The sequence below is a fragment of the Trachurus trachurus genome (assembly GCF_905171665.1).
Source record: "Trachurus trachurus genome assembly, chromosome: 2".
NCBI classification, from domain to species: domain Eukaryota; kingdom Metazoa; phylum Chordata; class Actinopteri; order Carangiformes; family Carangidae; genus Trachurus; species Trachurus trachurus.
In genome coordinates this window covers 218,394-232,780 of record NC_139914.1, presented here as the reverse complement: position 1 = coordinate 232,780, position 14,387 = coordinate 218,394, and the positions used below count along the sequence as shown (strand labels likewise).

Sequence of the window (14,387 nt, the reverse complement as noted above, 5' to 3'; positions counted from 1 at the left end):
ATGTTGACTAAGAGCTGTGGGAATTTTCAGAGTCCTCTGCTCCTTCTCTGAGTTACGGGGTTTTCGTCCAAAGAGACACACCAAAAAACATCCAAATACCTCCATACTGCTCGTCTGTAATGTCCCTCTTGTATTGAAGCCCCCACATGAGAAATTTTTCCGCCGGTCAGTGGAAGAGCAGTGAACTGAGACACTGGGAGCTTCCGCTACAAACAAGCTTAAAATATAGACTTATTTCATTTTTTGCGGACCCCCCTGTAACTCAGAGAAGGAACGAAGGACTCTGAAAATTCTCACAGCTCTTGACATGAGGGTGAGTAGATGGAGTGAAATTTGAATTTTGGGTGAACTGTCCCTTTAGTAATAGCCTATTATTAGTATTAGTTAGACAATTACTTACCAGTCCGAGGGGACCATGAGCAGCAGACTGGAAACAACTCAGTCCAGATGAAGTGAAGGTTGTGCAGGAAACATCTGCTGTTCTGCTGCTCCTCTCCTCATCCTCTGTAACTGTACAAGTATATGACAGTCACTTTTCTGTTATTCACCGACTCTATTCATTTACCTGCAGACTTCAGACCTGGTAGCAACATACACTGAAATTCGCTACTTAATACATTGTGAAACTGTTAGTATAGCTCATGTGCTAATGGCAGGTAATTTTTCATTTCAACACACACGTTAATGAAGCTGCACTGGTTGCAATATCGTCCTCACCTTAGTAAGATGCAGGAAAAAAATACTGCCACGGTCGCAATTACAATCGGCGTTCCACGTCCGTTACCCCGCCCGCAGACACACACACACACAAAGGCACACACAAACACAGACACACACACACACGCACGCACACACTCACACACGGAGCTACTGAAACCGATGGCACACAAACAAACGTCACAATAATAACAGAGGAATATTATCTTACCTGTTCTTTTTTTGAAGAATTTAAATTCACTTGGTCTTGACCAGGTCCCGCCCGACGGTTTGTCCATGCCTTTATCCGTTTATCCATGGCATAAAAAAATCCACATGACGGTGATGCGCATTGTCGCGGTTACCATTTCCCTGCTGCTGTAGCGCGTATTTTCAAATTTGACGGAAAGGCGCGCCCATTGGCCGCGCTGTGATGACAGTCAAACTAACCAATCACGGTCAAATGCTCAGGTTGAGACAGCCAATGGGTGTTGTTTACTATGGTTACATAGTAATAGGGGGGGAAAATACTTAAACGTTTTTTATATGTGCTTAAAACCAATAAATGTGTGCATTTAGTTAATATCATTCATTGATTCCTTCATAATCAAAAGAGAAAAGAGCTGATGTTATGTACATTGTCCTTTTTAAATACATGAATTAAATTAAATAAGTGAAACATTGTATTTTTCATTAATTTATTGAATACATTTTGAATTAAGTGTTTCTGACAATGAAGAGCACCAGAGGTAGAGACAAGAGACAAAGATGCGGCACATGCATGTTTTTTGATTGAATATTTTGAATGATGTATTATGAAGTTCTGGGCTCACACTGGTTCACACATGTAGAAATGAAGACAACATGAGCCACAGCTGGGTCAAGCTTCAAACCTGATTCTTGCTTCCATGTTCTACCAGGGATCTGCCATGCACTTTTATTGAATTGAGGACCCTTGTCCATACAGTATATTCGTTTTACTGATATACAAGCTGCTCTGGGGCTAGCACCCAAGGCAACTCTGTCGGTGAATTGGCAGCAATGCAAAAAAAGTTTCCTATATTTACATCCAGAATTAGAAAAATTTTAATATTAAAGTGCACAAAAACCATGAACTGTAAACAGAGATTACCTTGGTAAAAGCTCCACATTTATACAGATATACTTTCATGTGCTTGAATAAAACAGAGAAAGATAGTAATGTTTCATTTACAAAATGGGAAATAAATGAAATCACATTTTTTTTCACATTGAAAAAGACTACGGTCGAAACGTCTACCTGCCTGTCCTACATTAAAGATCACCAAAGGATCTTATATTCAGAGTGTGCTGGTTTTTCTCCCTTTCAAATAAATGAAATCCACCATAATCCTTACAGGACATTCCTGTAATTTCATTGGCCTTTGCACACTTTCAAAAACACTATATTTACTTCATAAACATTAGAGTTATACAAGTAATTATAAATAATCTTTTAGCAGAACATCATTTGTAACTCCTTTTGGTTGTCTATTGACGTCCAGGACCGGGTCAGGCTGGACATATATTCTCCATGTCATATATCAACTAATTCTGGCTGTTGTATTGACGTTCAGATCAAGGCCTAGCAGAACGTCTATTTGCAACTCATTTCGGTTGTCTATAGACATCCAGAACCGGGCCAGGCTGGACGTATTGTCTCAATGTCATATATCAACTAATTCTGGCTGTCATGTTAACGTTCAGATCAAGGCCTAGCAGAACGTCTATTTACAACTCATTTTGGTTGGTTGTCTATAGACATCCAGAACCGGGCCAGGCTGGACGTATAGTCTCAATGTCATATATCAACTAATTCTGGATGTCGTATAGACGTTCAGATCAAGGCCTAGCAGAACGTCTATTTGTAACTCAATTTGGTTGTCTATAGACATCCAGAACCAGGCCAGGCCAGACGTATAGTCTCAATGTCATATATCAACTAATTCTGGTTGTCATATTGATGTCCAGATCAAGGCCTATCAGAACGTCTATTTGCAACTAATTTTGGTTGTCTATAGACGTCCAGAACCGGGCCAGGCTGGACATATTGTCTCAATGTCATATATCAACTAATTCTGGATGCCGTATAGACGTTCAGATCAAGGCCTAGCAGAACGTCTATTTGTAACTCAATTTGGTTGTCTATAGACATCCAGAACTGGGCCAGGCTGGACGTATAGTCTCAATGTCATATATCAACTAATTCTGGCTGTCATATTTACGTCCAGATCAAGACCTGTCAAAACGTCTATTTGCAACTCATTTTGGTTGTCTATAGACATCCAGAACTGGGCCAGGCTGGACGTATAGTCTTAATGTCATATATCAACTAATTCTGGCTGTCATGTTAACGTTCAGATCAAGGCCTAGCAGAACGTCTATTTACAACTCATTTTGGTTGTCTATAGACATCCAGAACTGGGCCAGGCTGGACGTATAGTCTCAATGTCATATATCAACTAATTCTGGCTGTCATATTTACGTCCAGATCAAGACCTGTCAAAACGTCTATTTGCAACTCATTTTGGTTGTCTATAGACATCCAGAACTGGGCCAGGCTGGACGTATAGTCTTAATGTCATATATCAACTAATTCTGGCTGTCATGTTAACGTTCAGATCAAGGCCTAGCAGAACGTCTATTTACAACTCATTTTGGTTGTCTATAGACATCCAGAACTGGGCCAGGCTGGACGTATAGTCTCAATGTCATATATCAACTAATTCTGGACGTCGTATAGACGTTCAGATCAAGGCCTAGCAGAACGTCTATTTACAACTCAATTTGGTTGTCTATAGATGTCCAGTACCGGGCCAGGCTGGACGTATTGTCTCAATGTCATTTATCAACTCATTCTGGCTGTCATATAAACGTCCAGAACAAGGCATAGCAGAATGTCTATTTGCGACTCATTTTGGTTGTCTATAGACGTCCAGAACTGGGCCAGGCTGGACGTATAGTCTCAATGTCATTTATCAACTAATTCTGGATGTCGTATAGACGTTCAGATCAGGGCCTATCAGAACGTCTATTTGTAACTCAATTTGGTTGTCTATAGACGTCCAGAACCAGGCCAGGCTGGACGTATAGTCTTAATGTCATATATCAACTAATTCTGGCTGTCATATTGACGTCCAGATGAAGGCCTAGCACGACTTCTATTTACGACTCATTTTGGTTGTCTATAGACGTTCAGAACCGGGCCAGACGGGACGTATAGTCTCAATGTCATATATCAACTAATTCTGGCTGTCATATTGACATTCAGATCAAGGCCTAGCAGGATGTCTATTTGCGACTCATTTTGGTTGTCTATAGACGTTCAGAACCGGGCCAGGCTGGGCGTATTGTCTCAATGTCATATATCAACTAATTCTGGCTGTCATATAAACGTCCAGAACAAGGCATAGCAGAATGTCTATTTGCGACTCATTTTGGTTGTCTATAGACGTCCAGAACCGGGCCAGGGTGGACGTATAGTCTCAATGTCATTTATCAACTAATTCTGGCTGTCATATAGACGTCCAGATCATGGCCTGGACGGGCCGACGTGATTTCAACCTGTATTGGACGTCCATGGACGTTGCTTGCTCAGTGGGAAGAGGTTAAATAGTGAGTCTCCACACCAGATAGTTGGACCAGTCCCAGCCTGGTCAGTTGCGTACATGAACTGATGAAGCCTCTTGGATGAGAGGTGAAACGTCTTCCTAGACAAATAACTAAGTCCAGTTGCTTTCGATTTAACCTCCTTTGAAATGAAAAACCAGACATTTTTTCGTTTTTTGTGTTAGATTAAAAAACAAAAAACAAAATTATCTGTCACTTTTTCATTTTTTAATTTTTGATTTCCAATTGAAAATGGAAAGAACGAATGATACACGGATTTGAAGTGCTCTTTGTCTGTTTTGTGCCTGCCATTGACCAGGCAGCAGGCAGAAAGGTTATTCTCTGCTAGTTTGCTCTCTATTTTGGATTTGGATTTCTGTTTAGCCCGTAAAATTTAAATTCTCAGCTCCCTTTAGCTGCTTGTTGTACAGCAGTACAACAGTTTTGGTAGACTTGTTTTTCGTGGCGTAGGCTTGGGCGAAACCAGTGAAATTATCAATCACAATAAGAATGTATTCGAACCCCTGTTTGCATGTCCCTAAGGTCGCTTTCACACCTGAAGATCTATTTTACTTCATTTTATCTGGTGTTTTCCCCATTGCAAATGACTGAGTGTAAGATAGCGTTTCCTCAATGTCTCTAAAATCCAATGCTCTGAAAATTATTGTGTGTGTGTATGTGAATGTATGTGTGTCTCCCAAAATGTGTCCCCTATGTTCCTTGTTTTCATCATGTGAAGCACTTTGAGCTGCTGTGGGTATGAAAAGTGCTATAAAGTCTGATTGATTGATAGCTGAGCATTTAAACAGCATAAACAGGACCCTAGTTTTATTATTACGACAAAAAGGTGAGACCAGTCATTGTGAGAAATTCTCTGGTTTTTCAATTTTGATCTTCAAATCAGAAATTTGATGAGGATCAAACTGACAAATGCTCTGCTGATTTGAACATGACAGAAGCTGCATCTGTCTTCAACAAATATTTCACCAGGCTGAAGTCACATCAGTGATGATGAACGGCAGCAGATTTCTGGAAACATCAGTTCATTTTTAAGCTCATTCTTGAGAACAGAACCTATTGTGTCCATTTTGACTGTTGATCATTTTATTCTTGGTGTCTGTTCAAACAGATTTATAGGCTTCAATGTTCCAAAAAGAGCTGATTCTCCTTCCATGTGCCTGAAATGCTCTGATAGAGCTCAGGGCTGAGCAGAAGAACGGGACAGAAGGACAAAGTCCCTCTGCTCATCTAGACACTGATCATTGATCAGGACACATCTGATCCATTATCACTAATTTGATCTACATCTGTTATTCTTTATTCAGATTGGAGCGCTGCAGTTTGTCAGAGATCAGCTGTTCTTCTCTGGGCTCAGCTCTGAAGTCCAACCCCTCCCACCTGAGACTCCTGGACTTGAGCCACAATGACCTGCAGGATTCAGGAGTGAAGGATCTGAGTGGTTTTCTGGAGAGTCCAGACTGTAGACTGGAGACTCTGAGGTCAGACTCCATGTTTTATTTCTGTGCTCAGATGAATATGATGTGAAAGTTGTGTTGACACTGAGCTGCAGACATGAGGCTGATATTATACTGATCCACACTGAGGATCTCCATGGTGACGTCTGTTTTCTTCTTCTCTGCTTTTAGTCAACTCACTCATTTCACCTCAACTACACAAACACATTGAATGTGTCAGACAATAACTGATCTATAATCAACAGAGATGGCTCCACCTCTTTCCCGAGGCTCTGTGATTATTGTAGTGATAAAGCAAACACAGTCTGTCTTCGCTAAATGTTGTTCGCCTGAATGTATATTTAGCTGTACAGAGCTAAAGTGCTTAACACTCTGACTAAACTTTTTAAAAAAAAGGCCGCTGTGTTGACTTGGAGTAGTTTTAATCAGGAAAAGTGTAAAAGTGTTGACACACACTGTACTCCCCCACAGGAGCATAGTCTGGGAGCTGCTCCCCCCCCCCCTCTTATCGCCCAGTCATCCTGTTATGTGTGTCTTATTGTATGTATTGTATGCTGGATATGTACGGATGGGTTAATTGCTGTAATTTCGCTGTACTTCTGTATAGTGACAATAAAGACATATAGGTATAGGCAAAACAAATATTGACAAAAACATACTTATTTATAAACATACACAAATAAAAATATTACCGAAAATGTGTGGAACTAACAGACAAGGGCCGCGTTTCCCAGATTCGATCTTTCTTAAGGACTTAAGAAGGCTCTTAAGAAGGGTTCGGCTAAGAAGGAGCGCTAAGATACGGGTGTTTCCCAGATGCGTTCTTAACTGCCTTCTTAAGATCACGCCAAAGAAGCTTCTTAAGAAGCTCTTAACGGGAGCTGTCCACCACCACAGTACTGAAACTGAATCAATCGATGCCAGGCAAATCGATTATTATATCACACGCCACCTAATACACACATAGATCACACACAGTGACCAGCGCAGCTGCACCGACGGGCGACGAATAAACCGAAGACGGGATTTCCAAACATGGGGTTAACACAGGTCCCGGTGCCCGCGGGCCTGATTAGAAACTTCTCCGCTGTTGTTGCCGCGTTGGTCACGGGCAGTGACGGACTGGCCATAGATGACACGGCACAGCCGCGTAAAGATGCGGCCGAGACGGCTGCGTGACCATGTGATTGATGTGTGTGAAAATAAAAAATAAAAACGTGCGCAGGGCCTGGCTGGTTTACAGCCAGACAACTCTGGAAAAGAAAGTGGAAGCATTGACGTGGTCTGGGTTCGAATCCACCCACTAAAATATTATTTCGGTGATCAACACGTTTTTCTTTTCTCATCATCATTAAATGATCAATGCAAGGCTACATATGTATATAGGCTACATATATATTTAGGCAGTGGAGTGTTAATGCGTGACAGTCTTTTTGGTGCCAGTATAACATGGCACAGGAGGATCAATGTCACGGCTGCCACACTCCGTGACACTGACCCTTGCTTGCGATGCCCCCACCACACCAAGAAGCTGCCCACTGTGTAAAAACACGATGCAACAGCGACACTAGGGGTTGATTTAAGAACGGTTGTTTTTGATGTTCATGCAGATATGGGACGTGGATGTGTGCGTAAAAAGTTATGATGAATGATGATGATTAATTTTATTTGTGTGCCTGATGTGCAGAGCACATGTTATTCCTCATATTTAGTTTATTATTGTTCTTATTTTATTTTTTTATCTCTTTATTTTTTATTTCGGCACATAATTTAATGTTTTAAACATACGATGTGCACTGTTTAATATCTTGCTTAGTGTGATATTGATTTGCCTCGAAAACGTGAGCGTTGGTCGCTAAGAAGACTCGTAAGAGTGGGTCCGCTCGATCTTACATTTCCTTCTTAGTGAAAGATCTTCTTAAGCTAAGAGCGACTCTGGGAAACACGTTCTTCTTTCACAGCGTTCTTAAGAGCGCTCCAAAGAAGATCTTAGCGCTAAGAGCTTCTTAACAAATCTGGGAAACGCGGCCAATGCCTTTAAAAACTGTGAAGGCGTGGATGGCAATATGGCTGCAACCATGTGCTCCTGGTACAATCTTGAAGAAGAAAAAAAGCTAGGAGGAAGTGACCCGAAAGGAAGTGACCAACAGAATAAAATACACAAAACAACCACTAGGGTGCAACAATAAATAGATCCAATACCATCCATGGAGGTTGCCATGGATTTGCTGAATAGATTCAGTTTGGATTCACAGGGTCCTGACTCAATTGGGTTTGACTCAGAGATTTCAATTTCACTTTCTATTTGCTTGGATATGAATGACATCTCTCAGAGAACTAATGCTGTAAATAGTTCCTTGCTGCATTATTCTAAATATTAATATTCATCATTCATTTTATTTTATTTCTTAAAGGGATAGTTCAACATTTTTGAAAATTGGCCCATCGCCATGATCCCCCTAGTAATAGCAGTAGGTTCGTTACCTTTAATTGTTGGTCCAAGCTGCTTTTAGATCGGGGGAGAAGAATACCGAGCGGCGCAGCTACACTACGGAGGCTAATGGAATTTCTTGGTTTTGCTCATCAAACTCAGCAAATACACAACCAAAAAACTCAAAAACGCTGTGGTGGACAAGTTGTGACCTGCACATTTACCACGCTATGAGATAATAGTGGAAAGTTAAGAGAAGTGAAGCAAATACTCGGAACTACTTTCTTCAGTGAACCACTGGTCGGAGGGACACAGTGTGCGCACCTCAGCCAGTGCCGTAGTATACGGACGTATCTGCAGTAAACAGGCGCTTTTGAAATCACTCCGCCGAGCAGCCGTCTAGAGTGCAAAGTCCGACTTTGCCTCTAAAACAACTCCATCTCGCAACTTTCCGCTATTATCTCATAGCGTGGTGAATGTGCAGGTCACAACTTGTCCACCACAGCGTTTTTTAGTTTTTTGGTTGTGTATTTGCTGAGTTTGATGAGCAAAACCAAGAAATTCCATTAGCCTCCGTAGTGTAGCTGCGCCGCTCGGTATTCTTCTCCCCCGATCTAAAAGCAGCTTGGACCAACAATTAAAGGTAACGAACCTACTGCTATTACTAGGGGGATCATGGCGATGGGCCAATTTTCAAAAATGTTGAACTATCCCTTTAAAAACTCTTGGATCTTATCACATCTTGTTGTGTCCACAGGAGTGTGTTCAAAACCAAACTCAGCTTTTATGAGTCCATACTGGATTCTTCCAGTGAAAATGGATTTGAATGGGAGAATAGATTTTTTCCAACCAGCCCAACATGTCATAATAACAAGTTGTGTGTGTGTGGTTTCAGCAGGTTTTTCTGTCTCTGTGCTTCATCAGCTGCTTTATTCAACATGTGTTTCTAGATGTTTATTTTTAGTATATTTTTGGGCTTTTTCACCTTTATTTGATAGCACAGTAGAGATAGACAGGAAAGGGGGAGGCAGAGAGAGGGGGAATGACATGCAGGAAAGGTCTGCCCGATGTGGGACTCGAACCAGGGAAACCTGCATTGAGGACTGTAGCCTCTACATGGGGGGGGCGCCTTAACCACTGCGCCATGCACCGCCCCAGTGTTTCTAGATGTTTGTTGTCATGGCAACAGACTTCAGCCTCACATGTTTGTTGTCTTTGAAAACTTGGATGGTCAGTAGAATCTCTGAGAAATGTGGCTGACCAACATGAGTTTGTATAGATGCAGTCACACATCACTACATCTGCTCATTAGGAACTTTGTCCTCAACTCACTGCTTTTATTCTTTATTCAGATTGTACAACTGCAGTTTGTCAGAGATCAGCTGTTCTTCTCTGGTCTCAGCTCTGAAGTCCAACCCCTCCCACCTGAGACACCTGGACCTGAGCCACAACAAGCTGCAGGATTCAGACCTGAAGGATTTGAGTGGTTTTCTGGAGAGTCCAGACTGTAGACTGGAGACTCTGAGGTCAGTTCACTGACTGTTACTGTTGTAGATCTTAGATCTTTAACGTACACTCATGGTATTCCGGACACTTGACTTTTTCCCGTAAATAAATTAATAAATATTTCCGGGCATTTTATATATGTCACCCCTTGATTCCGCCTCTTTTGACCCCAACCACTGCAGATCATCCACGCCCACTGCCCCCTACGTATCGCTGTAAGTTTCCACTGCGTGCCAATGACCGCACTGATAATGCCGGGGGGGGGGGGGGGGGGTTGCGGCCGGAAAAAGCGCAGCGGGGAGAGGCTTACGACTTCCACCTACCGGTTTTAAGACATAATTACCGACCGGAAAAATCACAGAACCGTGTTTCGGGTGTCACAAAACACAGAGGAGATAATTTATACCAAAATGTTGACTTTTTGAAGGGATTTTGACATGTATAGCGGCACTTTGTCTGACATGAATGTGCGCGCCAATTAATTGTTAACATGTTAACAGTTATCAATTAAAAATATATCATTAACATTAACTGTGTGTCTGATTAATGGCAGAAAATAACCATAATGTTATCATAATTTGGTTAATCTAACCTGAGTCAACTTAAAGGGATAGTTCACCCTAGAATGATATTTCGCTCATTATCTACTCACCCTCATGTTGACTAAGGGCTGGAAGAATTTTCAGAGTCCACCGTCCCTTCTCTGAGTTACAGGGGGTCTTGGCGTAGCAGTGCATTTCAATGCAACGGTTGCAAAGGGACACCAGAGCTCTTCGTAAAAAAACACACACAAAAAAACATCCAAATACCTCCATGATGCTCGTATGTAATGTCCGTCTTGTGCTGAAGCCCCAAATTGCGTAATTGTCCTGAAAAAAATTAAATAAGTCTATATTTTAAGCTTGTTTGTAGCGGAAGCTTCTCGAAGCTCCTCTTCCTGGTCCGTCCAAATCTCGCGTGATTCGCAGTAACCGCACTGACGCCGGCGCAAATCACGCAAGATTTGGACGGACCAGGAAGAGGAGCTTCGAGAAGCTTCCGCTACAAACAAGCTTAAAATATAGACTTATTTAATTTTTTTCGGGACAATTACGCAATTTGGGGCTTCAGCACAAGACGGACATTACATACGAGCATCATGGAGGTATTTGGATGTTTTTTTGTGTGTGTTTTTTTACGAAGAGCTCTGGTGTCCCTTTGCAACCGTTGCATTGAAATGCACTGCTACGCCAAGACCCCCTGTAACTCAGAGAAGGGACGGTGGACTCTGAAAATTCTTCCAGCCCTTAGTCAACATGAGGGTGAGTAGATAATGAGCGAAATATCATTCTAGGGTGAACTATCCCTTTAAGTTACGTTATTAACAGTTAAATTACACAACAATAACGTTTATGTTAATTATTGAAACACTGTGTAAGGTTAACTGTTAACTTATTATCAAGTCAGGGGAACAATAAAAAAAATGATATCTGGAATGTTTTTAAATAAACCATTTATTACAAATTATATACATAGCTAAAGAACTATTTACTATTTTCTCACTATTTACAGAAGTTAAACATGGAACAAAAAGAACAAATCTAACATAATCGTGCAACAAAAAGAACTAATTTAACTATATATAAACATACAAATTGAACTATATATAAACATGTAAACATTGAACAAACAAGAATAAATATTAAAGCAGAAGTAAGCGGAATTTTTGTGTTAATATAAGTCTTAAATAGTTATATCTTCCGACAGCAATCACTTATATAGAGTGTTTGGTCTGAAACATGGGTCTGTCAGTCACTCTGCTCTGCTGTAAGCCGAGGAGAAAACTTTCCTTGTATCCTACAACCTTTATCCAATGAGGAGAGAGAACGGCATAAAGGGGCGGTCCTCTCTGTGTTTGCAGCCAAGGGATGCGCGTGAATGTGGTGACGTAAGGATGAGGGGACTGCTAACTCCATCGGCTGACAAGAAGTTAGCCAAAACCACCGGATCGCTTACTTCTGCTTTAATATGAAGATGTGGATCCTCTCCTCCTGTGGTGTCTGGTCTCCCCCTCTCTCCCCCACTGTGAAAGGCAAAATAACAGTGATTAAAAACTGTAGCTACACTGAAACACATCACACATATTTAAAGTTACATTGCATAAAATCAATCAATATTAAATTTCATAAAGTGCTTACAAATGCAAAATGTTGACTGATGTGTTCTAGGGTCATAATGTCAGGGAAGCAAGGAAAATACTCAAAAGAGCAGCTAGCTCAGGCAATGTCAGAGATTGAGAGAAGAGAGAGCGTCAGGGCAGTGTCGAAGAGGTTCGGGATCCCAAAATCAACCCTCTCTGACAAAAAACTCAACAAATATGAGTGCCAGCCCCACCCCAACAGGGCAATCAGCCACGGAGAGGAGGAGGCCCTGGTCAGCTACAGTACATCCTGTGGATGGCAGAACACAGGTTTCTGCTCACCAGGACTCACCAGGACAACCCGCTCACCAGGACCACCCTTGTGAATCTTCACAAGGATCTGAGTGACAACTGGTGGTCCTGGTTCAAGGCTCGTCACCCAGAGCTTCTCCGATCGAGGACCCCCGACTCCCTGGACAGGGCCAGAGCCATCGCCGCCATGCGGGAGGCCATCTCCTGGTTTTTCGACGTATACGAAAATATCATCAGCACCCACAGTCTCCATGATAAAGCACACCTCATCTGGAACTGTGATGAGACAGGTTTTCAGTGACAAACCTAAGTCGAGGGAGAAGGTCATCTGCCTGCGGCATGTGTACTGGCAGCAGACAACCACCAGGGAGCATATCACTGTGCACCTGGCGGTCAGTGCTGCCGGTGCTCATGTCCCTCCCTTCATCATCTATCCCCGGTGTCTTCCCTCGGTGGCCTACGCTCTGGATGGCCTGGCAGACAGCCTCTACAGGTTCTCTGAAAAGGGTTACCTGACATCTGAACTCTTTCAGAAATGGCTGGTGCATTTCATTAAGCATGCCCCGCTAGAGCGTCCATTGGTGCTCGTCATGGACCAGCATGAGACTCACTGTGGACGCCCGGTGATTGATTTCTGTCGGGCCAACCAGGTGGAGATCCTGCTCCTTCCTCCTTACACCATGCACATGCTTCAGCCATTGGACGTGAGTGTGTTAAACCCACTCAAGGCCACATTCAGCACCCAGGCCGTATGGGCCTGATCAGGGCTGACATGGTAGTGGGAAAGACTCACTTTTTTCTCCTTATGTTATGCAACTTAAATCAATCTGAAAAACACTAGTTTTTAACCTGTACAATTTATGTCTATATCTACCCATCTCAATTGTAAAGCTCGTACCCACCTCTTCTGCCGGTGGGTCCACCTCCACTGCTCCACTCCAGCTGCTGGTCCCTCGTCGCCTGCTCGTTGTGATGTCTGCCCGACATGCAACAGAAGTGTGACAGTGGTGGTCCTGTCACTACAGGCGTTGTTGGCAGGATCCATGTAGCACTAGGGGTGGGTCCATGGATTCCTAATGTGTGGCAGCCTGCGCGGAAGCACGAGGACGTGCTTGTGAAAAGAGGGGGAGAGATGTGACATTGGTGGTCCTGTCACTATGCCTCCAATTGATCATGTGCCCTGGCTACTTGGGGTGTCCCTTTGGGTGACTGGCAAGCGCGCTTGACTCTTACATGGGAGGTGTGGGTTCAATCCCCGCCCGGGCCCTCTTCACCTTGCCACAGAAGCAAAAAAAAAAACACCTGGTGTAAAGCCCTTTGAGACAAACTGCTTGTAAAAACGGGCTATACAAATAAAATTGCCTTGCCTTGCCTTTTCTTTCCTGTCTGGAATACTGTGTGTGAAATTCTCCACGTGTCCAAAGTACCGTGAGTAGTCACGGAAATCCGGACGCCCCGTCTTCCGGTATTTTTTTCTAAATTTCTTCAAAATGATTCGTCCAAAATCTGTCAATCAAACGTTGAAATACTCTTAAGACCCGCCCCCAGAAGCCAGATAAGCCAATCAGGCGTTCTGCGCATTGATATGTTATGGGCCTTTTTACTGTGCTAGGTGGTCACAAAGTGTCCAGAACACCGGGAGTGTACGTTATCCCACAACTGAACCTGATTGATCGTCACACACAACTTGAATCATTGACTTTGATGTGATGAATGAAGGACTTTCAGCTCATTTCACTCAGTCCTCATCAATAATGTGTGTTCACTTGACTCCAACCTTCAGGGGCAGCTGTCACAAACACATGTTAGACTGCTCTGTAGTGTTAGGCCAGTCTTAATTTTGTTCACATGATTTTAATCTAATCCTCAAGTCAGAGTGTTTGACTCAAATAAAGACTCACTGCTTTGACTGTTGTGAGGTCAGCAGCAATGATCAATCAGTTTTGACATGAAGAGGTGTATGAATGTTGTTCTTTTATTCTTTATTCAGATTGAAGAATTGCAGTTTGTCGGAGATCAGCTGTTCTTCTCTGGGCTCAGCTCTGAAGTCCAACCCCACGCACCTGAGAGAACTGGACCTGAGCGACAACAACAAGCTGCAGGATTCAGACCTGAAGGATCTGAGTGATCTCCAAAAGAGTCCAGACTGTAGATTGGAGTATCTGAGGTGGCCAAATCTGTAGCTGTTTCCCTCCAGATCAATCAACTCATTAACTCAACT

General features: G+C 42.7%; 2 protein-coding genes across 2 annotated transcripts in view; both read left to right on the top strand.

The window, feature by feature from the left end:
• LOC310995675 (protein NLRC3-like) overlaps positions 1-14,349 on the top strand; it is a gene marked incomplete at both ends in the record, with an annotated part of 31,015 nt that extends 16,666 nt beyond the window's left edge. Inside the window, 3 exons of the mRNA XM_083984792.1 lie at positions 5,649-5,822; positions 9,582-9,755; positions 14,157-14,349. Of these exons, the coding sequence (XP_083840918.1) occupies positions 5,649-5,822; positions 9,582-9,755; positions 14,157-14,349 (541 nt within the window). The remainder of the gene's footprint in view (positions 1-5,648; positions 5,823-9,581; positions 9,756-14,156) is intronic.
• LOC310997614 (NACHT, LRR and PYD domains-containing protein 12-like) overlaps positions 1-14,387 on the top strand; it is a gene marked incomplete at both ends in the record, with an annotated part of 74,400 nt that overhangs the window by 18,835 nt on the left and 41,178 nt on the right. The window lies entirely within an intron of this gene.